The sequence below is a fragment of the Leuresthes tenuis genome, unplaced genomic scaffold (genome assembly GCF_036924035.1).
Source record: "Leuresthes tenuis unplaced genomic scaffold, fLeuTen1.0.hap1 SCAF_11, whole genome shotgun sequence".
In the NCBI taxonomy this organism is placed as follows: Eukaryota; Metazoa; Chordata; class Actinopteri; order Atheriniformes; family Atherinopsidae; genus Leuresthes; species Leuresthes tenuis.
The window spans coordinates 12,916,215-12,941,777 of NW_027325365.1; the positions used below are offsets into that span (position 1 = coordinate 12,916,215).

A 25,563-nucleotide genomic window follows, 5' to 3' on the forward strand; every position below is an offset into this window, starting at 1 on the left:
CTGATTATCCTGAAAACCTTTTGGGGGATTAGTTTTAGTTTGACCTATAAAATCAACTTGTGACTCTTTGAAGTGTAAATAGAGGGAAATAGAACTGGTAACATAGTTTTATGTAGATTAGCATTTATGTGCAGCACATAAAGCGTCCTTAGACAGTTATAACTGATGTCTATGTACAGCTGTGATTAAACCGCGTTTAGTCAAGTTCTGCGCTTCTATACAGTTTCAGCTTCTTAAGAGTTAAATATTTGTGATTTAAGGTGTTAGTGACATGTTTTTGCTTCACATCTAAAGCAGTGCTTAGATATTTGTGGTTAATGTCAAATATAATGCATTATTACAGAGATGTTTTGAATTGTCCAGCAGCTGATTAGACGTGCACAACTATGCCAGCATTCGCACACACATTATGTAACACTGTGATTTGAGTCCGTCTGCGTGATGAGTGTTTATTTTGGATACTTTGAATTCAAGTACAACTCATTCATGAGGGGTCCTGAACGCAGCCGATCCATCGCTCGCTGTGCATCTGACTCACCGGTGAGTTTTGCAGATACTCACAGATACGACACTGTGCGTACATCCTTATTCTTAGACTTTTTGTGGTATGAAATCGGACACCTTTGGTTATCTCTTTAGTCTTTCTGTCCACCAGGGGTCAGACTGAACAGGCTGATAAACTGTACAGCCACACAGTTTGTCAGACATGGACTGCAGTACTCATTCTCTACCTTTAAGTAAAATACTTGACCTTCTCAGGTGATATCGTCCCACTCCCAGTTCTCTCTGCTCCATATAAAGCCAGACACATGTACAGGTGGTTTAACGTTTCAGATGCATGAGATTAAATTTGAGAGATTCACATTTACCATCGCTAACGTCACCACAATGCAGGCAGAGGCTGTACAAACATGACAGCAACATGATTGAATGTGATTTTATTGAAAAGAATGAAACAGCAGATGGCCTAATTTCACACATTACTTGCTGAACATTTCACAGCCGATCTGGGTTGTTCAATGAGTCTTGCATCCATTAAGATACAAGCAAGGCCACTGGGAATTTGACAGATTTTCTAAACAAACAAGGCCGCACTCCTTTATTTCCTATAAACAGTACATCATGAAACAACGCATTTTTGGTTTAGAGACAGTTTAAGGCAATCATACATTCCGATTTGTCCTTCAGTATCTAAAAGGCACCCACTTCAGAACGAGTCATTTCATCACCTGAAAATAAATACAGAGCGCTGACACAGGGACGCGGATGTTTCAATTTAAAATTAAAAAAAAAAAGCTAAACGTCTCACTCAGGGATTCATGGGTAAAAATTCATCAGTAAATTTGGACCAGTTCACAGTTTGGAAATAAAAGTCAGTTTATTTTTTGTTGCTGAAAGTGTTAGAATATGAAGATCTGACATTAAATAAACCTGGCAGCCGTTTCCTTCTGATGCGATCGTCCTCGAATGTTTTCTGTTTACTATTGAGACGCAGCAACATCTCATATTTCTGACTGTTAAGACCCTTTAAAATGAACAATCCTTTCTGTGCAACAGTCTCTTCTTATAGTACACGCTCGCCTTGCATGAATTTTTTTAATCATGGCGTCATCCGTGTGATTCGTGTTGTAAAAGTGCAGTGATTTCAGGTTGATTAAACCAAACAAATGGTTCAGTGGTTTGGCATCGGTCTAAAGAGTCTGCAGCCATTTTGTTATATGTAGTCCTCGATAATTCCTCCTGTCAACTGCCAACATATACTCCATCTATGTACACCGTTAATGAGATTCACTTGAATTAAATGTGACTAACAAATGACGCTATATAGAACTTGTAAATATACATAATAACTTCACACAGAATCAAGAAGAAATCAACTATCCTTCCAGTTTGAATTTAGCATATAATTTACTGATTGTCATTTCTGCACCCTGACACTAGAACCAACTGACCCGCGAGTGCACCAGACCTTGACAGATTATACTTACTGTGCGTGTGCCCGCTCTAACGGACACCTGTTCTGCGTAACCGATCAAAAACATAAACAGCAAAGGTGATGAAAGGAGGTTTACACATGGAAAGGACAGTGTCCTGGTACAGACTGCGGGGCCACGGCGTGCTCCAGATAAGGGAATGAGTGAGTGTGTTTTGCTACACTAGGCTGCCCGGCCAGGACACCACGGTCAGCGTGACTTTATTCTTCTGCAGCTTAAGCATGGGGATGAGAGAAGAGTTGTTCATGCCCACAGTTGTGGCTCCATTCACCGCCACTATCTCATCTCCACACCTGGAAAGAACCGCAACCCAATAACAGGCGAGTCACAATGATGAAAGGCTGTGGAAGCTGATACTGCAACCAGGGAATAAAGCAGGTCTCAACTCACTTGAGGCGTCCATCAAAGTGAGCGGGTGTACCAGGCACAATGGTTTTGATGAAGAAGGGCTGCTGTCCGTGGCTCTCCTCGTAGCCCCCGACGATACTGAAGCCCCAACTCTCGTTGTTGGTCTTCTGCAGGACAATGTCCCGGCACCAGTGCATGTTACTGAAGCAACAAGTTCAGAGTCAGAGGAAACTCTTCAACAGTAAAATGGGCAGAATACAAGTGACGTGAGGAAATAAAAGGCAGATCCCACCTTGGTAAACCCAGCCAGCGAGTCCACAGTGGAGTCCAATTGAGGGTGTCGTCCCGCGGGTCGTCCATGTGGTCGAGTTGGTCCTTGTTGCCAGCATCAGTGTCCTCCTCCGAGTCCTCAGAGAGGGTCTGGATGACACGCAGCACCACCTGGGACTGAGCTGTCTGAGCCTTCAGCACAGAAACGGCCTCATTGTAGGTCAGCTGAGTCAAATCGACACCGTTGATGCTCAGCAGAACGTCACCTGAGGAGGCACATGTAACGTCAGCGTGGACAAAGACATTTCAGGCTATTCCTAAAGGGAGTTCTTCTTTGTCTGAGGCTGGGTTGTCTGAGGAACTTATGAGTAGTCAGTGTTTTACTTGCAGTAGACAGCAGAGCATCTTTTCCATATTTATTCATTTATTTCTTCCAGCGATGAGAATCACAGTTAGTTTTATGAATATATATTATAATTTTGTTGGAAATAACTATGATTGATATATCATTAAGTATGTCTGTATGGAGCATGGTGGCAAACCATTAACCAAGCTCTGTGGCCACGATTGTAACAGCAGAAAAAAAGACAAGCTGGGTAGCTGAAAAGCTTTAAAGAAAAAAAACAAACAAACAAAAAAAACATCCCTCCTTCAGGATGTTTATCTTGTGATAAATGTTGCCCGTTTTATGAATTTTCAAAAGGAATTTGTTCAAATTGCCGTCAGTTTCAACCAGATGGATAAATGCTGAAGTGGAGACAATGTTTAACAGCACCTCTCTGGAGAAGGTAGTGTCCAGCCTCTAGGTTCGCACACATCCTCTGTTTAATGGTCCTTAAGCAACACATTGTATCCATGAATGGATACAGGATGAGAAGACAGAATAGCCCTTTTCCTATTCAGCCAATTGTCATTTTTACCTCTTTTCCACAAAAGCCATTTGAGGGCTGGTTCATAGACAGAGCTTAGTCTGGAAACAGACTTCTTTGATTACTGGCAGCCAAAGAACTGGTTTTAAGTCGGGGAAAAGGAGCACCAACAGTTTGTTGGTCTAAAACAAAGAACCTCTTAGGTTAGAGGCTGAGGGATTATCACGAGCTGTTATAACATTGTGACCACCATTAAACAAAATGAGAGCAAGTATAGCTTTTAGTCTGCCTAATCCAAAGAAGAAATTCCAAAGCTTTAGATTTTGCATGAAACCAAAGCAGCAGTGCACCAGCTGATAGGGGTTTGATCAGATTATCATCCCTGAGGATGGATGTTTAAATAGTGCCAGATAGTCATTCTTAACAGCTGCTGATGAAATATTTTTCACATTTTTCTAGACATTCATAAATGTCAGCTGCTGTTTACTGGTGTTTTATATTATAATTTCAAATATCAATAAAAATGGGAAAAATATCATTATCATTATTATTATTTAAGGAGGAGACAATGAGGCTCTTTGCAGAATGGTCCTCAACAGTAGTTCAGTCAAATCTAGGAGGAGCTTTAAGGATGAAATGTGACTGAACATGAGAAAAACATGATCAAATGGTTCTGTTGGGGGTTCAACTTGGTTTGCAACATAAACCAACTCAGAACTGGCTCCGACTCCATCTCTGTGCTGCTTTAATGTGGACAGCAGTGATGCTAGAGTTCAGAAGAACTGGAAATGTTTCCAATTATTCCAATTTATTTATCCAAATATTTCCACACAGTTATGTGTCTGCTTTATGGATTAAACCACCCAAAATAACCAACTTAATTCATCAAATTACAGAAAATGAGTCAGTCAGTGAACAAAAAAACCAAACCTGATAATCAGATTTTTTTAATCACTTTTTTTAATGAATAACTCTCATATATGATGGTATACTGAGTGTCTTTGGATTTTCCGCTAGTATTGACTAGTTCCTTCCTTTCCTAGACCAATAACAATGCAAAGACGTGTACAGATTCCTTGAAAAATATCCAGCTGTGGCTCTGTACCTCTTTTGATGGTGCCATCTCGGTGCAGACAGCCAACAGGCTGCACACTCGTGATGTAAACGGGCAGCCGGCTGCGGCAGTCCCTCCCTCCGGCTATGGTGATGCCCAGAGAAAGCCGAGGCTCCTTCTTTAGGCTCACTGTCTTCTCCTGACTAGAAAACCCACCTGGTGGATCCTATATGAAGAATAAGATGCAGCAATATCAAGCAATTACCACAAAAAACATCACAATACAGACTTGTAAAGTTTCTGCTCTAAACAAATAATAACAATAATGATTTCTTATTTTTGTTTAACATCAAATGATTCCAATCTGTGTTGCCACATCATCTCTCTTCTTCTGGATCCTTTGATTTAACCGATCGCTCTCAGTGACCACTTGTAGAAACAAATGTGAAACATTTGAGATGGAGCTGAGAGGTAAGAGTAGAGGCAACGTGTGAGGATCAACACTCAACTCTCGTAGTGGAAAAGATGTGTGGAAAATGACAACTTCAACCAGGCTCCTTGTTGCTCTCTGGAGTCTGTAAACTGTCAGAGGGGAAGCTTGGGGGAGGTGGGGGTTCTTCCTCTCCACAGCAGGGAGCCCACCCCCCCTCGGCAAGACGAAAAGGCTCGACTCTCCAGGCGAAAGCTAACTGTTACCGGCTTTGATCCTCTGCCTCCCAAAGAAACAACCAAAAAAACAACAAGACAGTGGCCCCGTAGCAGCAGAGTGAGCAGCACCCTGGGCCTTTTGATCAGGACAGAGGGAGGCCCCCGAGGACAGCTTTCATCTCTGCTCACCAATGCAGGTGTCTGCGCTCAAAGCTTCTCACCCCCAGCTTGGGGGGGGGGGTGCTGTTCTTCGTAAAGGCAGTGCAAGGTATAACTGAGCGTGAGCGACACCGAAGCAAACATCCCAATCACACTGTTCACAGAAGCATGTTGAGTTCGGTACCGGAGCCTCCCGTTACAGGAAGGATCAGCGTCTATGGCAGCAAACCTGAAAATGCATATGTACGACTGTTCTTGTACAGTGGTCACAAGCATGTCAGAGTAAACAGGAAGCACCGGTTCGGTTGCCTAAGAGTAGGAAAAAAAGAGATGAACCACAACAGCCAAAGACTGAGTAACTGAGCCAAGTGAGACCAAAGATCTTTGCTTGTACCGACAATGAGTTCAAGGCTAAAAATACGTTCTCGGACCACACGCTCAGGTAGGAAACCTGCTTCGTCGCTCGGCTTTCTTTGTGTCGACAAAAGCCAAATTTCCACTCAGAGATAATAGTTACTACCACGGTAGTTCTTCCTTTTCTGTCTTCCTGGTACTATATTCCTGCTGTCTGTTTCACGATAGTTGCACATCAAGCTCTTATGGCTTTTAAACAGTCAAGAAGTGCGTTTTGCTCCGATTTTGCTCCGATGTGGAAATCGTTGACCAAATCACAGCAGATTTTTGATTAAATATTATCTGATATATAGTCTGATATATCTGTGTTTGATTTCAGCAGCACAGAACAGATTGTTTTGGCATGAGAGATAAAAACATGAACTCATTCTGCATTTCCAACTGGATGCATGGTTCCTATGGTAACGCAACAGCATAACCTATAACCAACATCGAACTTTAACGATGATGGTTAAAGCACAGATTTTTCTGAGAGTTATTTAACAATCCAACATGTATTCAACATCAATTAAGAGCTTTATTTTGTTTCAATGGGTGACATAAACTTTTAACTTGACAACACTTAAATGTTTCAGTGTGCCGTTACTGTCTGGGACAAAAAAACTAAATGCTCCTCTGTTACAGGAGGATTCACCACCGGATCTGATGCTACAGAACTTCCAGATTTGTAGGATGTAAAGAATACAAAAGGCCTCATTAGAGCAGGTTAGAAATTGATTTATGTTAAGTTCACAGCACAAAAAGCAGTTGCTGTGATACTGTAGATAGAACATAAGGCTCCTAAATATAGGACACTGGACATCTGGTCACATTTGTCTCTCCGCTGCACCGACTGATCACCTGCACTTTCCGTCTTGCAAAAAAAAAAAGTGCACAATGGAGGCTCCGAACACACATTATCAGAGGAAGCCATGGCAATGGGAACATTCACAGATAAAAAGGGATGAAATCACTATAAGTAAGTCTGAGCCTTGTCTTGTGAGGAGAAGTTCCGTATTACCTTCATGTAGGTGGACCGACGTCTGAAGTACTGCGGCTCCGGCGCCCTCCTGGCTGCTCTGCTGTGTTGTCCTTCTCTGCCGCTTCCTCCTTCCTCCTGAGTCTCTGCAGGTCTCATTACCACAAAGTTCACACGCACCTCACTGGCCTAAAAGCAAACCGTGTCATAAAGATTAGAACACTTGTTTAAGAACTCCGAGATCCATCTCTCACTTCTGTTGGTAGTTATTCAAGCTTTGTACCGAATCATTTACGTGACGCACTTAATTTACAAGACGATTTAGAGTCACCGATCATCCTAACGTGCATCATTTTGGCTGGTCGACGGAACCCTCTCGCTGTGAGAGGACGGCGCTGACCACACACCACCGTGCAGCAGCACTCAGAGCTCGTTTCAGTATTATAATGCATTCAAGACACTTTAGTTTTGCTGTTGAGTTTAATTCAGTGAGATTTGTATTGAGGTCGAGGCCCAGTAACGCTTTTTATAAAACGCTTTGCAATATGTCATATTTTCTCTTCGAAAGTCAAGATTTTCTGACTGTTTCTCTTCGTTTTTCTTCTCCAGTTTGTTTCAAAATAGGAGTCATGAGCAAAAAGCTTTGAAGAAACCAGCTGAAGAAATTTTAATCCATAAACACGTGAATATAAATGACCAGCTAATGTTCGTAGCTAAATTATTACGATAACAAACCAAAAATCAAAACAGCAGGCTGGAAAGTTGTTAAATCAGTTACTCTTAAACTAAGGTATGCCTTGAAAAACTATTAATGACGACGTTAAGGGCAGGTCGTTACTGCTCTAAAACTCACTAAATAACATCTCTGACCTCTACCTGTATTATCTGGGCGGCGCTCTCAGGTGTGCCGTGCCTCAGGTCATGTCCGTTGATGGCCAACACTTTGTCATTGTTCCTCAGTTTTCCATCTTTGGCTGCCAAACCACCAGACAGCAGGTCCAGGATGAAAACCCCACTCTCATCCGACTTGCGGATGAGTTTGATGCCCAGCGGCTCTGTGCGATGACTCTTCATCAGCGTCACCTGCAGGACCGTGCCGGGGTTGTGATTGGATGAAGTGTTGCCATGGGGACTGGGGGAGGGCTGGGAGGCAGTGGAAGAGGAAGGGTGGTGATCAGACCGTTGATCCCTCAATTTGAAGCCTTTCTCCTGCATGACAGTGAGCCTGATGAGGACAGGCTGCTGTAGCACCGTGATGGCCCGGGTGTGGGGAACTGAAGCCAAACTGACGTCATTCACCTGGACACATGACACCAAAGAGAAGAAACCACACCGTCAGTGGGAAAGCAGCTGAACAAAAACACTACCGTACATATACTACATATGCAGCCACTTGAGAAAGATAGGTTCTGCTAGACAGAAAGGAGATGACCAATTATCTTGTAAGATGATTGCTAACATCTGATCTGACGTTTACATCACATCATTCTCTGTGAGAAAATCAAAACCTTATGAGAAACGCCACAAATAAATAACAAATGTCTGCCAAAAGTAAGCTCGTCTCTCGACTGTGACGCAAAGCGATCAACATGTTGACATGACAGGAAGAGAAATAATGAGTTTCAGAATGTTTGTGATAAAGCTTCACTGATCTTCTCCACATCTCTTACATCCACGGGAAAAAAAAACAAAAAACTGTTTCACATCCTGAAAGTGTGCCGGCGGGTTTTTGTGTTTCATTTCCAGGTTTGGGATAAACTAGCTTAAGGAGAAAAGCTCCATTTCAAAGAAGATGCTGAAGCTGAAAGAGTTCATCAGTTCAGTTTACAGCACATACCAGAACAACTCAAGGGTGGAAATCAAGGAGGAGGAAAGAGATCAATTCTTATTCAAACCTTCTTAATCATATCTAAATATAAATTCTAATGTACTTGTTTTTTTAAACCTGACATCTAAAATTTAAATAAAAAAAAATTTAAAGAAAGATCAAACGGTATTAAGTCAGTCGGAGACAACAACCGGGTGAAGTTGCTCAGTCTGACATGACGCGTTTGTGCCTGGTAACCACGCCTTGTTGCCATGGAGCTAAAACTTGTTTATCTTGAAATTCTACTGTCCCCATTCACTGCTGAAAAGCGCAGTGTTTACAATAACATGAGAATGCAGCTTTAAGGTTTTTGTACAAAACTGTGCTGAAGTCAACTGTGTCACGCTATGCCTCCCTCCTCAATCCCCACACTGAAGGAGAAGCTTAACGTTGTGGGAAATGTAATCCCAGCTCCTCTCCCCTGCCTCACCTCTAAGATATGGTCCCCTGGGGCCAGTCTGCCATCGCGTGCTGCTATAGAGTCCCGGACAATCTCCTGGATCACTATGTTTCCCAGCGGTGTGTCTTTCCCACCAACGATGCGAAGGCCCAGCTCCTCCTCCGGTTCCTCTCTGTACAGCTCCACCACATTGGCCTCCGCCACCAGGCTGGACCGCAGAGGCGTGTTGTCTGGAAGAAAGAAACAAGTGGAATAAACCAGGCTGGATTTAAATTTGATCCATCCTCTTTAAGAGGAGCTTTCTACGACATCTGACAAACGCATTATAATGCAGCTGAATTTGCTAATGTGTGCTTTTATTTTGGGTCTCTTGTTTAGCACTTTGTGAGCCGGTTTTTTTCTTCCTCAGAGTTTGATCTCTCAAAAGGCACCTATGAAAATCCATAAATCCAAAAATGTCATTAGTATTAATTAGTTCCATACAAAATAAAATATTCTCAGTGTACAAGACCTATGGCAGGTGGTTGGTGAGATATTAGGAGAGATGCCATCAGAAGAAAGAGTGATAAGAAAACATGGACGTCTGCATCTCTCTTTTAGTGGCATGTAGAAAAGAACAGCCGGAGCGATCTGACCGTGACACGTCACAAAAGTAATCAGCAGTAATCAGGAGGTACAGAGAGCAATATTATTACAAATCAGAGCCAGAGTCCTCTTATGTCCATGTTCCAGACAATGCACTACTTGACCAGTCCTGCACTCAAAGAAAGGGAAGTGCTTCAGACTTGGCACAGCAGTTATCAAAGGAAATCACGAGTTTCTGCGACCGCTCAGATGGCCTGAGGGATACTAACCTCGATGCTATCCATGGATAGCACCCCAGATAAAAGCCCTTGCCTGATGAATATTGGGAGCACGTCCTCCTGGTTTGGACTCATATGGCGTCGAGCATGTTAGAAATGCACCTGACCAGGACCATGAGGGTGAATTCTGATGACGAAGCGCATGATGTGAGATTCCAAGAGTGCAAAAGGTGTTGAGAAAGTGACATTTAAAAAAAAAGGCAGCATGAAAAGGCAGCTGACAGGATGGGTAGAAGAGGAATAATCCAGCGCGGCAACGATCTGAAGCGCACGGCTAAAAATAAACCGAAAAATTTCTACAGAAGAAAAGATAAAAATAAGACACGTTCACGTCTTTCACCCGACTTGAATCCAACTAAACAACTTTCGGGTATTTCAAAGATAAAGTTAGAACAACACAAACCAGCAGCAGAAATAAATGATCTCAGAGGAGTGAAAACATTTCTCCAGAAACCTGTGCAGAGAAGGATTGAGTCTGCACATGAAGACAAAATAATTCAAACTCGGGAATGAAAGGTGTGCTGGCTTTAGCTGCATTGACTTCCAGCTGCGGGGCCTGAATTGTTAGTTCTTCATTTTTACATGAGGGTAAACTGATTGTTCAACTTCAATGTTAAACAGTCTGAACTTCTCTGACATTTAGTTTACTTACAGTCATGCAAGCACATTCACTTTCTATTTCACCTCAACATAACGTGGTTACATAATCCGGTTAATGTTTACCTTGAGTACAATCATCCAACCTCTTTGTGGGATGCCATGTGTTCACAGCAAACACCCAAATGTTTCTGTCAACAATCTACAAAAATATAAAAATACAACCTGTGTTGTTACCATCTGGACTCGTGGTTTAAAGCAACACCATGTTATAATGCTCAAATTCTTAGACATGATTATTTTTTAATAACCTTGAATAAGCCTTTTATGCCATAGGAACAGCAAACTACACAGAGTATTTCAACCTTATGTTGTTTGTGGTTAGTCGAGCATATCTCTAACCCATCCTCTCCTCTCACTGTCCACCTCAACGGTAAGAAGCTCCTTCACCTGCGTCAACCAGTAACCTGTTTTTTAAACTTTAGATAGGACACAGAGTGAAGCTGACAGGACGTAGGCTCGTAATTATCGCAGTAAGCTAGCTCTTACAGTGTCCTCACACAATGCCCCACTGCACTTTCACACCGGCCATATAATCATTGACTCCTCAGCATTTCTGCTGATCCGTTTAGTCCTGAGAGCGTTACAAAATCATGAATTTATCTGCTGGCAGAGATGGTGCAACCAGGGTAAGACAACAGGTTGATACTTATGCAGAAAAGTTGTTTTTGTACTTTTCAAAGGCTACTGTGATTCATCTGGGGGAGTTTCATAGATCAGGAGCAAAGAGCAACATTTGAACCAAAGTAGAGGTCATAACGGCAGGAGCACAAACTTCTAAACGGACACTTAGAAACAGTTGCCTGGACTCTGTGCTTCAGTGGACTTTGATCCACAGAGTGGGTTTTTCTTTTGATGAAACTGTTTGGTTAAAACATCTGTGAGCTGGTACATGTTCCTAAAGCTTGGCTGATGATTCACCAGAGTCAAATCCTTCAGGGTAGAAGCAGCCTGTGTCACCCTAGACAGGAAACTGTTTCTATTCAAGCCTCAAAATGCCACCCATGTCAAGTGCAACACACAAACGTCTTATTACAACACATTCAGAGGAAGATGTGATGAGATCAAGTATCATGTTTGGACATGAAGCAGACACAGCGTAATACTTCTGTGAAATCATAAAATGACTCCATACCCTCCTCACTTTCCTCAAAGGCAGGATTAATCAGACCAGGCTCTGGCTGATCCCGGGTGGAGTTTCTCGACACCGTAGCTGAATGTTTAGCATCTCCAGATGACTCCACGTCACCCTTACGGCCCTTTAATTCATTCCACGAGGGCCGCTTCCTCTTCTCTGCTTCTTCCCTCAGCCTTTTAAAAGCAGGACATCTAAAGAAGGACAGAAACGTGAAGGATAAGTTATTTTATACCTCGAGACGACACGTGAACATCACTCTATTAATAAAACAAAAAGGGATGCAGATGTAGGAGAGTGCTAAATATGTCATGAGACAAGGAATTTTGGGAACAGAGGAATTTAGAAGTTGAGAGATCAAAAAAGAAGATGATCAGAGAAGCAGTATGCAGATGAGTAGACACTTTCACTGCAATGCAGGGTGTCCAGTGAGGCAGGTTGAGTCTGATTAAGTAAGAGTGCTGGGACTGCTGCTCGTCCCTCGCGCCTGAACTTTGGATCCTTGTTGTTTGCACAGAGAGGCTGCAGAAGGGCAGTCTACCTCTCACAATGAACGGCGTCGTGTCTGACCACCAGAAGGATAAAGGCCACGCTGGCCGTGTGGAAAACAGGACAACTGGCCCGCACCTTGTCTTGAACTCAATAATTACAAGGCAGTGTGTTCCCAGAAAAAATGCAGCTACCAGGAGTAACTGGTAGAGCTTAAAGGTGCGGAAATATGCGACGGACACGAAGAGAAGATGATTTTGAAGACAAAAAAAAAATAAAAAAAATGGCTGAATTGTACCATGGCGACTTGAACTGCACATCTTATGTTTATTTTCTAGTGTAAACAATTAGAATTTTCACAATTCGCCGGCTGCTATGAACAAGAGCCAGTTAGCACTATAGTTCCTTCTCTTTTCCAAAGTATTTCAGAGCTCACTAGTGTTATTCAACTTTTCTACATGGCGAAAAAAAATACCTAATCGTAATTTCCAATCCAGGAATTCTCTAAAAAGTCGTATTGAAAAAACACTTAGTGTCCACATATCAAATGATTCAAAACTGCATCACCTCTAAAAACTACAGTTATTCTAATATATATTCTTTTATATAAGATGAGCATTCAGGCGATGGCATTTGTGTCTTCTGCACTGTCGTGTTAAACACTGCAACTCCTCCCATGAAACTGTAATTTGTCATCTTTAAACATCAGTTCTGCACAGATTTAACAAACAATATTACAGACAAGAGGTTTTCCCATGCCGTCACTTTTTCAACAAAGTGAAAGTAACCGGGTGATCGTAAACGCTTCGCATTGACTGAACAGACAAGAGGTGTATCCCACTTATAGCTCTTTACTAGAAAGCAGAAGAAGGCTTCCTAAAACACTGAACTAGTCCAGTGAAAAATCACATGAGCAGTAACAAAAGTGACCGAATTCCAAAACCAGCTAAATTAGCGGAGGCATCTCCTTGGAATGCATTAATATCATATGGGTGTTTGTCAAATAGTTGGAGAAGCTAACAATGAAAAGGTGTTTCCACTTTCCATCTAAGATTACATGCCATGAGGTGTCGGCCTCGTATCCACTGCAGCTGTTGCATCCCGCCTTGGTTCTTACCTGTTGTGCAGGTGAGGCTGCAGTTCACAGCGCTGCATCTGCTGCTGGCACTCAGCAAAGTGGGGGCACATGACAGTCAGCTTGTCCAGCAGGTTCCTCACCAGCAGGCTGGAGGGACGGCACTGATGCAACTGTAGCCGCTGGCGGTCCACAGGGCAGAAGTCCTGCTCTTTCAAAAAGTTACTGAGACAATGAAAGCAATAAGTGTGGCCACATGGCGTATCCATAGGTCTGTGCAGGGGTTGTAGACAGATGTGGCAAATCAGTTCATCGTCCACCTCATCCTGGTACTCGTACAGGTGGGTGTCCAGACCCTCGTGCTGCTGGCCACACTCTTTGCAGACGCGTGCCCACGACAGACCTGCAGCACTGCCGTTGCTGGCAACTTTGGTTTCCGTCGTAGCCATTGTCTGAGGGAGCTCCGTCCAAACTTGTCAGCAAAAGATCGGCGTCCTTTTATCTCCTCACAGAAAAAAAATTCAGAAGTCTATGTCTGCATGTCCAAAGCTGCGTCTGCTTAAACGATAAAATAATCCAGAGTCAACAATGCTATCTCCCCGTCTTCATCTTGATTTTCTGTGAAGAGAAAAAAAAAAAAAAAAACACAGTAAGGTCCACCATAGACTGTTCCTTCTCGTACTGGCCAGCACCACAGGAAATCACAAATCCACAAAGCAGCAGCAATATGGCAGCAAGCTACAGCTGCTTCCTCTCAGCAAGTTTCCTGAGGGACGAAAGGAATTCTCATCTCAGCTAAAAGTCACCGTGCTTCTCAGTGAAAGCGCTAAACTCTGTGAAATGAGGCAGAAAAGAGTCAAACTGCTGATTATGGGAGGAACAAAGGCATGGCATTATAGGAGTGTAAGACTTCTGAAATAACTGAGCAGAAAGGCAATCACCTTCCCTAATGACCCTCTCAGCACTGAAACGGCACTGCTCTCTATGCCTTTGTGCAGCTCCTGTTTCAGAAAGGACAGATCAGGACAGCGTTCGTTGGAGAAACTTCTGGACACAAACTCCATATATGTACAAATGTATCACAGCACAAATTAGATGTAAAAATGACACAAAACCCACAAATGAAATGTCATCATCTAATATGGTGTGGGGGGTTGCGGGATGCCCAATAAAAATAAAAAATAAAAACTTAGAATAAAACAATAAAGTCATGGAGCTTCAGAAAACTGTGTCTGCAGGGCCAAAGACGCCTTTCAGACACAACAAAAACCTACAAATGACCATTTAAAGAAAAACAACTTTATCCTGAGAATAAAGAGATGGGGAAAAAAAAACAAACAAAGAAGGCACTATCTTCATCCTCCCAATCTTTATGACCCCTATCCTGATTTCAGGCATGAAAGAAAACCCCAAAAAGACAGCTTTATCCTCAGTGTTATTGAAGCGACTCACCAGAGTTGATATCTCTGCTGTCAAGCAGCCAGTAGCCACTGCACGCAAACACAAGACTCTACCAGTCTGAAGCCTGAATGAAACCAGAGCCCTGCCTCCCCGGCAGCAACAGACCATCAGAATAATGTGTGTGTGTGTGTGTGTGCACATAATTGTGTGCATCAGTTTTGATGTGAATGAGCAGCACCGGTGTGAGGAATGCAGTAGGGGGGGGGATTGGTATAACAAGGCTGCAGGATAGGAAAAGAGAAATGTTCCCTCTGCCGCTGTTGTCCGTGCATGTGTGTGTGCATGTGTGTGTGTGATGGCTCAGACCGCTGATGTTGCACTCCCCACAGGTACAAAACTGTCAGCAGATGAATGATTGATTGCAAACACAACAGCCAAGTTACAAATTTGTGTGCACACATCTTTCCATATGCCGACACGCAGGGCTTCCAGCTCTCTTTGTCTTTACTTTCCACAGGCAGTAACTATTCCTGTAATGGATACGGGGGTCACAGATCCTGTAGAAACAAGGCTGCGCTCCATTTCTATTGAAACCACATGACCCGGTGCAAGAATGTGAAATCAGAGATAAACAATACACCCACATTAACTACAGTATGGTGTCTTATTGTAAAGGTAATACATTAATAGCTTCACGCCCACCAAATTCCTTTTCCATTTCATCATAAGTTATCGTATAATATTTGATTTGCGATTCTGATACATGCAGAGCTTTGTCACAGAGAGCTCCCAAAGGGTTTTACTGGAGATCCAACACATGCTTTCATTAAAGTGGAGAGCTGCTTCACAGGAAGACTGCAAACCTTGGATGGGATGGATATAATCCTGCTTATGTGTCTGAAGGTTTCTGGCTCTGAGGCCATCAGACTAGATACAAATCAATGTTAATTATTTCCTAACTAACACAGCAGTGTTGCTCTACGTTTCTCAAGGATTCAGCATGAAATCGATATAGGAAAACCTCTTTTTTTTTTTTTTAAAGGATCTTTCATTTGGATTGGAAACTCTTTTAAACAGGACAGGATAATATAGCTCAAGGGGTAGCCGGCGAATAGAAACGCTTATTTTAATAGTGACTGCTTTCAAATTGGGAGCTTTGCTGCTTTCCATGTTTATAACTTTGTAAACCGATAATCTCAACATCCAACCTTTTGCTACATTCTGATACTATAATGGTTTGTTGATGGAAATGTTATTCATCAGCAGCCATTTCAATAATCATTTCTATCAAACAAAAGCGTTGAGCATTTATTTGTGTCAGCTCGTCACTTGAGAGGGAAGATGAGATGCCTGGCAGAAAATTAGGGGGATTTTGAACCCCGTAGCCAATCTCAAGATGGAAACTTCAGCTCCCTTTCACATTGGATAAAAAACAAAACAAATATGAAGGTTTAGCTTTAGTGGGGAGTTCAACTGGCCCCTCATCAGATCTCTCTGTTGTAAAACATTATAAATGGTCACTGGAAAAAACAAACGAGCAAAAAAATAAATCACTGACATTTTCCATTATTGTCTGTTTTTTATTCTACCGTTTCTTGTTCTAATGTTATTTCATCAAAAAGTATATAGTAATGAATGCCTTTCTTCACTGTAAGGCCTAAAGCGTACCATTCAATTCAAAAAGTTTTAACCTCCACCACAGAATATACGAGGGAAGCCACTTAAAGAGAAAAGAAAGAAAAGCTTTACAGTAGGTGGGGTCAGATATGTTATACATGCTCATAGCGAACCATAGCATATTATCCTCAATGCACTCACCCCTCAACAAGGGAACACTTTATCCATACGAAAAGCCTTGTAATCATGTGAGCGCGTAAGCTGTCGAAGGAAACGTCTGTGGTCCTTCGGTGTCCTCCAGTCTCCCCGGGGATTACCGGAGGTGGCATTCCTTCAAAGCTGTGCCGAATCCCTCGCTTTGATGGCTGATGTGAGTGAGTCACATGTGCTGCTGCTGCAGCAGCCACACCCTCAGCGAACGCAGGTGAGGCCAAGTCAGACAGTAATTTCCATCTATCCACGAGGCGGGAGGAAATGTGTCATATCTACCTCAGTCTTACGCCAGTGTCTGCTGTAACCAACACAAATAAAATACTGCACGTGAAATGGGAACTAATCAAATGACTACCCAGCAGTAAGTTACGCTGAATCATCAGTGTCTGAGTACTACATCGACTAGGGAATGGATCCAATGTGTGAAACAGCCATGTCCTTACAGCTTGAATACGTGTCGAGTCCAGAAAATGTATTTCAAAGAATCGAAAACCAAACAAAACGACTCCTCTGTGCTTTGTTTTGCCTGCGTACAGATCAGATTGTTCCAGAACTCAAGGTAACCTCAGATAAGCTGAAGCTGAGCCCTGGGAAACTGGAGAGATGTTGAGCAGAAATGTCTTATCGTGTAGACCTGATGTTTGACAGACTACCCAGATGTGTGTATGTGTTACATGTGTATGAACGCCTGCTCACAACTTCTTCTTTGAGTCACTGCTCCTCGTCTTTCCTCACATGTGCACGGACAGTCTAAATCAAGTAGAAGAAGTAGTTCTCCAAACAACAGGTGAAAATGAGCAGAGCTCTTTGCTTCTTTGCTGCCTCAGACCAAAAGCAGCAGGCAAGTCCCGGCGTCAGACGAAAGTTGCTTCCATCGACTCGAATGTGCATCAATTCTGCTTCAAAACAGGTAATAAATAATTGAATGGATAAAATAAATAAACCTTTCTGTCACATCTTCTGCCATGGTTTGGCATTTTGTGGACTGGATTTAGTTGTTTTCTGTTTTCTTGTTTGTGATTAAGTCACAGGTTTTAATAACGTCATTAGTCTTGTCCTGATTCAGTTATGTTAGATCCTGATCCGCTCTCTCGCTCATAGTTACCTCAGTTTCCATGTCCTGTTCATTAGTTCCACTCATTTCACCTGAGTTCAATTGTCTCAAACCATTCACTGATCACTTCTCCTCAGCATTTAAGCGTCCTGTCTTCTTGCAGTTCATGTCAGATCCTCGTCGTTTCTCGTTCGAGTCGGGGTTTATATCCTAATCCTGTCTGCGCTTTCTGTTACAGTTTCTAAGAAATAAGTTTATTCATTTTTCTCCCTCCTGCCTCCGAGTCATCATTTTGGGTCCATCTCCTCTAACCAGCCGTGACATATTCACAACACACACAAGCCTTCCGCGGTACAGCGGCAATCGAGCACAAAACAAAACCTTCCCCAACCTAAATGACCACGACAGTCATCTGATGCGATCTGTTTAAGTGTTACTACGGTGACATATTCATCGTTTATCATCAGCATTTCCAGTCTGAATAAGAGCAATAAATGACAGGACCTGATCATTTGTATCTCAGGTCCAGAGTCGGACCTTTAGTTTTTGGACTTTATTTCATGTTCACTTTCTGTTTTGTTCCAGTTGGACTTTGTTTTGTTAGCTTTAGATCACAGTTTGCGGTAAAATACACAGTTGTACAACTTTAAACACACATAACATAAGATAATAAGCTCAATTCAAGGTTAGCAGGGTGACAAGAGATTTTCGGTGCACTTCCTCACATGCAAGAGACCATAAAAACAGTTCACCATAACAGCATAAGAGCCCAAGAAAACGCCACACAAATGCTAAAAATGTCCCCGCTATAATCTGCTTTGATTCATCAACAAAAGCAACACGGTGCACTAAAGACTGAATTTACACAGTAAAAGATTTAAGATCAAAAACATTGTGAATTTCAAATTAAAGGCTCAGCTGAAGCTGGACAGTTGGGGTCCAATAAAACCTTGGTTATTAGCTCATTTACTTAGTCAAGTGCAAAAATCAGCCCTTTTTTGGTAAAAAGTGAGACACAGTTACCAGAAAAAGTGCAACTTTTAAGAATTACCAGGATTTATTAATCGCTTACTTATTGATGTGCCCTGATCTCCTTCTGAGTGAACCAACACACAAACTGTTACACTTCTCAGGTATTTATTAAGCACGCAGCTCAGGCCGGAGAAAAGCAAACCTTCGACTTTAGAAATATGCCGAACATACTTTTAAAGGCGTTAACTTCCATTAGACGCTTCCTTTAACAGAGTTGCTACACAGTGAAGAGGAATTCTGTCCCATTCAGCTTTACAACAAATGTTCAAGTCCATCAATATTTCTGACACGTCTTGTTGCATAATCGAACCACTCCTCAGCTTCAGGTCATGGACTGCTGCCACGACGCTTTCCTCAAAAATATCGTCGTGTCGTGCAGTTTTGTCTCGTATACATTGTGTTAGTGTTGTGTACATTGTGTACAAGTGTTGTAAAATCATCTTTTGAGACCATTCATCATTGTTATTTCACATGAACACGACTGTCTACGGCGCTCTTTGTGCAGTCGTTGTACAACGCTCTTAAATCACGCCTTCACCATACTTTTCACAAAGGGATCGCGCCATAGTGCGGCGAAGAAGATGCCCCCCCCCCGTTGTCGTTTCAAACAGGTGACCTAGCGCCTGTGTGCTTTAAAATATCATGCTGGCGTCTTAGAATTAGCTGAATGAGAACAGTGTTGTCAGTTCCACACACACTACAATTAAGCTCTTTGACTGCATCCACTGCCGTAACGCAGTCTCTGTACCTCACATGCAGGAGGGCCGGTTGAATAGGAGTCAAATGACACGGTGGTATCTCAGAGGCAGCCACGATAAGAGCTGGTCAAATGATCTAAATGCTAAGGAACGGAGCTCCAATGCTTCCTTTACTAGCTCCTTGAGCGTTGGACAGACTGAACCATTTTTCATGAGAAAAAAAAAAAGGGCGTTCTTCCAACTTTCTATTCCTTGTGGCTGCAACACTCAAATATTTTCATCTAGTTGTACAAAATGAGATTCGTGTTATTACAAATGAGAGCAAAAAGGAGGAAACTTTTTTTTTCTGAGGAAACCATTGAAGAGCGCTTCATAATGCAGAATACTTACAAAACATGACATTTGATCTCTATGGAAACGGTGGGGACAGCAGTTCTTCTTTGTGAACTTCTGGACTGAACCCAAGTTCATTGCAATAAGTAGACTGGTCAAATTTGGATGTTTTTCTGCCTTTCGTGTTAAACGGATGGTTTAGTTTCTTTAAAGTGGGGTTGTGTGAACTGTCTTGTTGAGTGTGTTTCCTGATGGTTGAGCTAAAAGCTGTTCAGAACGGATCCATCAAAAGAGCAAAAGTTTCACCATCTGAAACACCTCAAATCTGAAAGAACTCATACTAGTTCAACCAAAGGTTTTCTAGCATTTTTACCCCCCCCATCACCTCTACATGTCTGTGTAGCAACAGTCTGCATTACTTGGACCCAATCTGTGTCAACTGTCTGATGCAAAAGTGATGCAGTTAAAAAAATTACAATGTTTGAATCGTTTTAGATGGTGTCAGATTTGCTCTTCTGGTGGCTTTGTTGTGTGCAGCTTTTAGCTTCAGCTTGTCCGCCAAGAAAACACTCTGATTCTCCAAACTTAGAGCCTTCAGGCCGCCATCTACTGCAAGTAGGACACCGGCTACTTACAAGTGCATCACACACTTCAAAGCAACCAAAATATCCCTTTAACTGCTAAATTTGAAGCTGCCAATCGAGAGGCTCGGCGTCACGTTGTGGCGTGTGGTGGGCTGCGATAAAACCAGTTCAAGAGAAGCTGCGTGAGATGATGAGAGCGGGACACAACAGAAACAGGAGAGGACGTCGACCCAGCGCGGTGAACTTGGGTTCTGTCCAGTCACAATAAAGAGCTGCCGTCTCTCGCTTTCGCCTAACAATGAAATATTAGTGCTCTTTGTGAAATGTGGTTGCATTTACTTCCAACTGGGGTTGTGGTCTCTGAAATGTTGCTGCTGGTGTGTACTTCAGAGCCACAATACAGAATAGCTTCTCCCAAATGACATTTTGATCCCACATTTGGTATTATTAAAAATAATACTAATAGCAAAGTGATCAGTAGCAGCATTTAAATGACTGTAAAGGCAAAGAAGTGCAACGTTTTCTCTTTGAAATGTAGAAAATGTCAGTATAGAATAGAGTGCAATGGAAATACTTTAGTTTTCCACGTCATTAAAAAAAGAAAATGCACATTACATGAAGTTTTGTCCTGCGCAGCATTAATATTTCGCACATGAAAAGGAAACTCAGTGACAGTAAAGAGGACATTTGCAATCACTTTCTATCCCTGACAGTGTTGTGTTGTCACTGCTACCATAAATAACTCACTGTCCCCCTTTGACAACCCAGTGCTCCTAATCTCTACACCAGTGTGACAGATCCAAATGACAGAGGAGGCAATAAAAGTTGGGCTTCATAGGTATCAGAGGGGTCCTGGTTAGTAAGCAGGTAGAGAGCAGCACGACATGGCTTCACCTTCAGCTCTGCCTGGTGACAGAGCGCTAACTGCTACACACCTTGAGCCCAAAAAACTCACTTTTCTGTCAGTTGGCGGACGTTTCTCCTCACACAAACACGTCGCTCAATCAACCGCACACATGCTTCCAACATTAAAGTCTTATAGTTGTGTTTGTTAAAAGAAACGAGCAGAATCCTCCCCCCGACTCGACACCGAAACTCGTCTTACCTGTGAGAAGGTTGTCTTCCGGAAGCGGCTAACACGTCGCTAGCTAAAACAAAGAGCTCCGCTGAACTCGAAGAAAAGCGAATTTAGAACAGATCAGAGTCTGAGCAGCTCCCACGACCCTGAGGTTGTCGTTGAGTCTCATTTTTACCGCATAGCTGTCACCGAACGGTCGCAGCCTGATGTCCCAGGTGGAGTTCAACCCGCAGGCAAAGTCTGGGCGACTTTCCCAGTTTCGAGCAAATGTACTTATGAGAGCCTCAGCGCAGGAGGAAGTCCATGCAGGTGTGCACATACTCCAACACACTGTTCCCTTTCTCACCATTTACAACAGAGCTGCAGCCTGGAATAACCACACAACAACCAGCTCCTCTCATGCACATTAAACAGCCCTTTAAAACTGCAAATGAAGGCATTCAGTCATTACAAACTAGGGGAAAATGTTATAATAGTTCTACACATTTGAACCTCACAGGGTACAATGTGATGTCATTCATATTTCACACAAAGCACCTATAGATTTTAACATTTCAACTCGAACTCTATTCCAGGCTTAAGATCCGGAATAAAAACAAAACATTTCATCGAATGAATACACAGAGAAAACGCATGTTTGATAAAAATGAAAAAATAAATCAGTCTCCCACCAGGAGGCAGCCATAGCAATGCCTGGCATTTATATCTTTTAATGCCAAACCGTGCATTAGGTTGTCCCAAGATGATTTAATTTTCTGAGACATTGAGGCAGAAAATACACTTCTTCTCTTCCTAAAATAGTCTGAAAAGAGCTGATATTTGCCCACAAATGTGCAATATAAAGTGGTGAACTATACCCCCCTAACAAAAACATCTGTACACACTCTGAGCTTGGAGTGTCTGCCCCTTTAATACCCCTTTAAATATCTGTTGTTTGTTCTGTGATGAAGTATCCAATATATTTTCCCTAATTGCAGATACTTAAGAATATCATCAGATAATTTAAACTCAGGGAATTTCAAGTATTTGTCTTGACTGGTTCCACAGATCACTATTACACTCTTTTTAGTACTATGCAGTATTTGATGTCATGTTCTGCTCTGCACAGAGCAAATAGCAAGGAGCTGCATATGGTCAGAGCTTCCCAGACTAAAGACCAGAAGATCATCTGCTTAAATTATGAAGTTCCCCAGTAAATTGCCAACAATCCTTTTGGACAAGCTATGAAGATTAAACAGAACTGAGAACGAAATTCCCTGTTCTCTGTCGGGGTGAAAAACTATCCCCCCTTTCATTTCCATGCTTGTGAGCATACCATGAAGTCAGAATTCTTATTATATATTAGGGCACACGTCTTTTACCCACATTACTAATGAACATTTTATGATTAATTTAATTAAATACCTCATATTTATAATGGATTTATATTTGACATGCCTTATAGAAACATATTAAGCTAAACATCAACACTGTGTGTGTTTAAGTATGCAAAGATGTCCTGAAAAAGATCCCATTTTTGGAGTATCCCGAGTCTTGTGTCTTTAAACATTTGTATTCTGGTTTCAGAAACCTTTAAGATCCTATTGTGGAAATGCCCCTCTCAGTACAAACCGGGATGTTTTAGCATTTTTACATCTTATTCAGATCTCAGAACGCTGCCATCTCATAAACAACATGGAGACAAACAAAGACCCCCCCCCCACTACACACATCTGATCAGAGAGATGAAAGCTATAATGAAGTTTGAATAACCGTGTTTCTCAATCAAATTTTATTTAAACAGCGTATCCCATATATGATCAAAATCAGAGATAGTGGTGTGTAAATAACCAACCTCAGTGTGTGTACACTGTCTTAAGTACGATGCTTATGTACTTTAATATTAGGATTGTTTCATACAAACATATGAAGTGATAATGAAATGTGATCCTCTGTTCTAAATCTAACTTAGCAATATGTAATACTTTCTTTAATGTTTTTCACATGAATGTCCACACAGTTCTGCACAAAGAAATGTTTTATTTATTTATAACATAAGTGAAAAAATTAAATATTTAGACTCTTTGGTTTAGCTTTGATGCATCCTGCTCTTTTTAGTGATCTTTCAAATGCACGATGCACTGTACAGCCTTATAAAAATGTTTTTTATACCACTTTTAGCTAGCTATATATTGTTGAAACTAGAAAAACCCAGATGCCGCCCCCCGGGGGCGAGGTGAAATGAAATGAAAATATTTTCTTCTTTTTCTTTCACAGATTGCGCCCTGGGCGACTGCCCACTTCGCCCACAGCAAAACCTCCCCCTGACCGGAGGCACACATCTGTCGAGGTCTCAGAGATGATATTGTCTGTCAGAGAGACATGAACTCCATGAAAAAGCCATGAGGCGGAGAGACTTGTTGCCACATCTACAAACAGTGTTGAGGTGGAAATCAGGGGAAGGGTTAGCTTCACGCTTTAAAATGCCCCAAACCACAGCTGAAACTGAAACACCCAGACGATCTCTAACTACACAGTACCTTGTCAAAGTTGTGGTTGACAAATAACAAACAAGTTAATGTTTTTATGAGAGCCAGGGTTCCTTTGTGAAGATGGGAGAACCTCACAGAGGGAACTACCTTCAGTGCAGCACTCCACCAATCAGGCCCTTAAGCCATAGTGGCCAGACAGAAGCCATTCCTCACTAAATGGCACATGATGACAGCCTGTTTGGAATTTGCCGAAAGGCATTTGAATTCTCTCAGACGATAGGTAAAACAGACTGAACTGTTTGTCCACAATTCCCGACAATGTGTGGAGGAAACCAGGCGCTGCGCACCACCTCACTGATACCGTCCCGACAGTCAAACATGGCAATGGTAGCATCATTCTGTGGGGGTGTAGGGAGATTTGTCTGGGTAGATAGAAAAAAAAAGATGGATTCAGAGTAATACAGAGTAATCCTCCATGAATAGTTCCAAGGGATCTCTACCTTGACTTAAGGTTTACCACAGAAGAGTGGCCTCTGAAGTGATCCAGCCAGAATCTGGACCTGAACCCAGCAGAGCGTCTCCTGAGAGACCTGAACAATGCTGAGCACTGGTGCTCCTCTTAAAGGTGTCTGTCAAAAAATGTCCGTTAAATGATGGCAAATTAAATTTACTCTAATACACATTTTTGTTTTTAAGGTTTCAGCTTCTCAAGTGTAAAATAACTATTTCTGCTTTTCTTGTGAAAGTGTTTTAATTAGATCAGTTGACTTTTCAGAGGCCCGCTACCTGATTAACGGATTGACGGTATAGAAAATGGATGGATGGACTTTTCTGAGGTATGGAAAGCTTTTGAAAACACTACAAAAACACAAGCATTGCACTAAAAATGAATAGAAACAAAATGTTTGGAAATCTGTGGCTGCTACACACAGAACATGATAGGCATTCATGCAGAACACAACATTTTTCTTCTGCATATCTTCACTTGTAATCCTTTAAATTTCATTTCACTGATGCTACTTTTGTGCACTTACTTGAGTAATAATCCAATTTGTTATTTCCAGAATTGTCCGACAACTTTCAGATGCAAGAAGAAAACAAAACCAAATTTGACCAAACGCTCAGGTCACACACCGAAAACAGTCATTTTACACAACGCACAATGCAATTTTATGAGCTTATTACGCAGCTAATTCTGATTTAAGATTGTTGATTTTCCGTTCCACGTTTTCAAAATGATCGACAGATTATCAAAATATGTCGGCATTTCTTTGTATGCTACGGCTCACTGTGCCAGAAGACAAATTGTCTGTTCTAACTGAAGTGTCGGTCAACATCTTTTGGTGCGGAATAGAAAAATACTGCCAGTTTTGAGATTGTACCAGTTAAAAGGGCCGTGACACATGAATGGTGTAAAGCCCCATACCCCCTGCAGAATGGAAGGGAAGTCTCTGAGCCATAAAACCTCTCTGTGAAAGCCTTTTCCTCCCAGGATTTATAGCCGTGGTAGGAAACCCCAACACAAAGTGACATTTGCTGATACAAGCTCACATAATGAGACACTCCACGGAGGCAATACAGATGTCATTTGGTCTTTATTTCATAAGACAGCTGGGATGAGAGGCTGCTCTCTTTAGCGGTACATACATTTTTAGGTGAACGTGTGAGTGCCTTTTTTTTTCTTAAATTGACTTATACAGTAGCGCACATTTTTATTAGAGGAAAAGAAGTGTGAATAAATGTTTTATTTGTGCGATCCAGAATCGCAGAGATCTCAAACAACATACAATACGTGTATCAGAGGACACTTTTATTGGAAAAAGGGACATATTTTTGGCATAATCCGTGCCCTCATGGTGTTTTCAAGCATTTCGAGCTAAGA

At 42.0% G+C, this 25,563-nt stretch overlaps 1 protein-coding gene across 4 annotated transcripts; it reads right to left on the minus strand.

Annotated features, from left to right (window-relative positions):
* Positions 1-923: 923 nt before the first annotated feature.
* On the minus strand, positions 924-21,522 carry lnx2b (ligand of numb-protein X 2b). 4 transcript variants are annotated; one of them, XM_072395513.1, is made up of 10 exons: positions 21,238-21,522; positions 13,243-13,818; positions 11,637-11,830; positions 9,012-9,211; positions 7,591-8,013; positions 6,757-6,903; positions 4,587-4,761; positions 2,635-2,878; positions 2,385-2,543; positions 924-2,287 (listed from the first exon to the last, which is right to left on the minus strand). In XM_072395513.1, the coding sequence occupies exons 2-10, from the start codon at positions 13,647-13,649 to the stop codon at positions 2,152-2,154; spliced, it is 2,085 nt and encodes a 694-aa protein (XP_072251614.1). In that variant the 5' UTR covers positions 13,650-13,818; positions 21,238-21,522; the 3' UTR covers positions 924-2,151. The 4 variants fall into 4 exon arrangements, with proteins under 4 accessions (XP_072251614.1, XP_072251616.1, XP_072251615.1 ...); XM_072395515.1 differs by lacking the exon at positions 21,238-21,522 and adding an exon at positions 17,537-17,941; XM_072395514.1 differs by lacking the exon at positions 21,238-21,522 and adding an exon at positions 16,420-16,827.
* Between the last annotated feature and the right edge of the window lie 4,041 nt (positions 21,523-25,563).